Here is a 2,964-nt window from a genome sequence, read left to right on the forward strand (position 1 = left end):
AAAACATCCGTATTCCTGACTAACTGGCAGACGGAGGGGCCGGTGGGACGAGGAAGAGGAGGGGGTGGGGAGGACGTCCAGACACGTCTTCACCGGGACAAGAACACAGACAGCACTGAGCAGAGACAGACGGGTGTCGTACGTACGAGGGGAGGCGGGACAAAGGAACCAATAATCTGCTGACATCTTCCAATACCAAATGTTTGTGGGAACCTAAAAACATTCTAATTGATTTAAAAAGGCTCGACCTTCTGAGTCTCGGTCCACACACCTGAATAAAAACAAAAGCCTGTCGTAATAATCAACTAACAATTTACATGTCAGGCAATTTACGTTCTGTGCAAAGAGTTTTTTTTTTCTTCTTTTTTTTGTTGGTTTTGTGTATATATATATATATATATATATATATATATATATATATATATATATATATATATATATAGACACACACACATGTATGCAAAAAAAAAAACATGTTTTCTGTGGTGAGCAGGAGGCTTGTGATCGGGGTAGAATCTGTACAGTACTGGTAACCAATCTTCATCATCAAAACCCCCCAATGAATCATGTGAGACGGGGAGGAGAAGACGCAACGTCGGGGCCGCCTCCTCATCGTGGTGGACGTGTCTCTGATGACATCATCGTGACGGGGTTTGGTTGATTTGCCTCATTGCTCGTGAGCAGCACTGGTGCCTCGAATCGGACCTGTATTACGCAGCTGAGGAGAGGAGAGAGGAGAGGAGAGAGAAGGAAGGAGTTAGAGGGTCAAACAGCAGCGTCATGCTCGACCTGCTCCCGCTGGCTTTTATTAGTTATTTACACTCAAACCTTTTTGAACCAGTGTTGGAAAGTCCGTGGTCATGTTTCATGTCCTGATTCTACTTTATAACACTGCAGATACTTTGCATTTTCTTTATCGTTTAATTTTGTGTCTTTTTTGTGTCTTCTATGTAAGTTGCTGCTACTGTGACAAACCCATTTCCTCTTGGGAATAAATAAAGTATACAAACACCTAGGGCTGCAACAACAAATCGATAAAATCGATAAAAAACAATTATTAAAAAACTCGGCAACGAATTTCATTATCGATTCGTTGTGTCGCGCGATTATTACGACACTCAATAAGTCGCGGAGATGTTTGAGTATTGAACAAAACAGTTGAGAGGAGCGCACAGGTCCAGGAGGTTCAGAAGCAGCCCTGTACCTTCTCGTATGTCGCTGCATAGTCGCGTTGCGTGTACAATAACTAAACAGCTAGGCTAACTGTTGTCAGAGGAGAGGAGATATTTACACGAGGAGAGGAGATATTTACACGTTGCTTCAAGAGAAGCAACATGTAAATATCTCCTCTGAGGCAGACCTGCGTTTAACAGTCTGATATAATGTTGCTTCATGCAGAGGAAGTGCTGCTGGGATCCGTAGTTCGACTCTAACTAACAACCTTTGTTTAGGTAAAATGCAGTCCGTAAGTTATCTGTTGATACATTGAGTGGTTACTTCTGGAATTCTCATCTCTTGTTCTCTAAATTCTGAATGTGTATGTCTGTGAGTGTGTGTCTGTGAGTACGGGAGTGTGTGTGTGTGTGTTTGTGAGTTTGCATCTCTGTGAATGTGTCTGTGAGTGTGCATGTGTGTCTTTGCATGTGTGTGTCTGTTAGTGTGCATGTCTGTGAGTGTGCATGCCTGTGAGTGTAGAGAACAAGTTTTGACAAATCCTGTTAAGTTTTCTGATTTGTATTTCTTTATTTTTTATAAATTCTTTATTGTTAAGATGTTTTGCACTGTGAATTTGCACTGTGAGTTCTGATTTGTAATGAAAGGTTGCAAATTATTGTTATAATTATTTTTTTTTAAATCCAATTCATCGAAAAAATAATCGACCGATTAATCGATTAATAAAATAATCGTTAGTTGCAGCCCTACAAACACCCACACAACCACCTACATATGTAGCTACTTGCCCACCTATCTACCTACCTTTCTAGCTAGCTAGCTACCTATACATCCACACAACCTACCTACCTACCTACCTACCTATCTACCTACCCACCCACCTTTCTACCCACCTACCTATCTACCTACCCACCCACCTTTCTACCTACTTACCTACCTACCCACCTTTCTACCTACCTACCCACCTTTCTACCTACCTACCTACCTACCTACCCACCCACACAAGCTACCCACCTACCTTCCAACACAACCTACCCACCCACCTACCTACCCACCTGTCTGTTAAAACTTTGACTTTTGGACTTTACAACACACTGCCGTTGAGTTATTATTACCAGGAGTCTGGAACAATATTATTAAGTACAATACTAATACTATTAGTGCAGTAAAAACACACAAAAGGACCCCAGACTGTAGTCACACGGTCACAAAACACTGAGCAGCAAAACAAAGTGAAGACGAGCTGCACGAGGACGTGGAGCGGTGAGTCCATGACAACGGTTAGTGACATGAAGACAGACAACATGTCAGACGTGAAAAAATGAAGTGGAAAGTTGCACAAAAAAAAAGAAGACAAAAGGGTGCGAGTAAGTGAAGACATGCAAAGAAGATGGAGGAGGTGGAGAATGACCCGAGCACATGCAGCCCTCCGGTGAGACTTACTCAGCCTGCCACTAGTGTTTTTGAGCTACAGCGACGGCCTCTACACGTCCGTCGCAGAGGTTCCTCGCACGTCTCCCTTCTGACGCATCTAATCAGAGCAGTCGGAGTAAAAAGGGTTAAGTGCTGCATGTCGTTTCGACATCACCATTCACAGCGGGGGAGACCTCCGCAGGTTACGCTCACTGCACCTCTTCAGTCCGGGCCCCCCCTGTGTAGATCCGAGAGGATCATTTGTGGGATATTTACCTCCTCGAGCTCTTTTTGGGTCTCCTCCTCCATCCGCCTGATGTCCTCCATGGTCAAGCCCACCCACCGGTCGATCCAGCAGAACAGCTGGCGGTGGAAGTT

At 43.9% G+C, this 2,964-nt stretch overlaps 1 protein-coding gene across 1 annotated transcript in view; it reads right to left on the reverse strand.

The window, feature by feature from the left end:
* Positions 1 to 463: 463 nt before the first annotated feature.
* The window catches only part of pitpnb (phosphatidylinositol transfer protein, beta), a 13,314-nt gene continuing 10,813 nt past the window's right edge, over positions 464 to 2,964 (reverse strand). Inside the window, exons 10-12 of the mRNA XM_068574055.1 lie at positions 2,863 to 2,964; positions 2,617 to 2,704; positions 464 to 718 (exon numbers count right to left, since the gene is read on the reverse strand). The exon at positions 2,863 to 2,964 is cut by the window's right edge and continues 21 nt beyond it. Coding sequence (XP_068430156.1) covers positions 2,657 to 2,704; positions 2,863 to 2,964 — 150 coding nt within the window. The 3' untranslated portion in view covers positions 464 to 718; positions 2,617 to 2,656. The remainder of the gene's footprint in view (positions 719 to 2,616; positions 2,705 to 2,862) is intronic.

This window comes from Clinocottus analis, unplaced genomic scaffold (genome assembly GCF_023055335.1).
Source record: "Clinocottus analis isolate CAN_PGR_092001 unplaced genomic scaffold, fCliAna1.0.p SCAF_13, whole genome shotgun sequence".
NCBI classification, from domain to species: Eukaryota; Metazoa; Chordata; class Actinopteri; order Perciformes; family Cottidae; genus Clinocottus; species Clinocottus analis.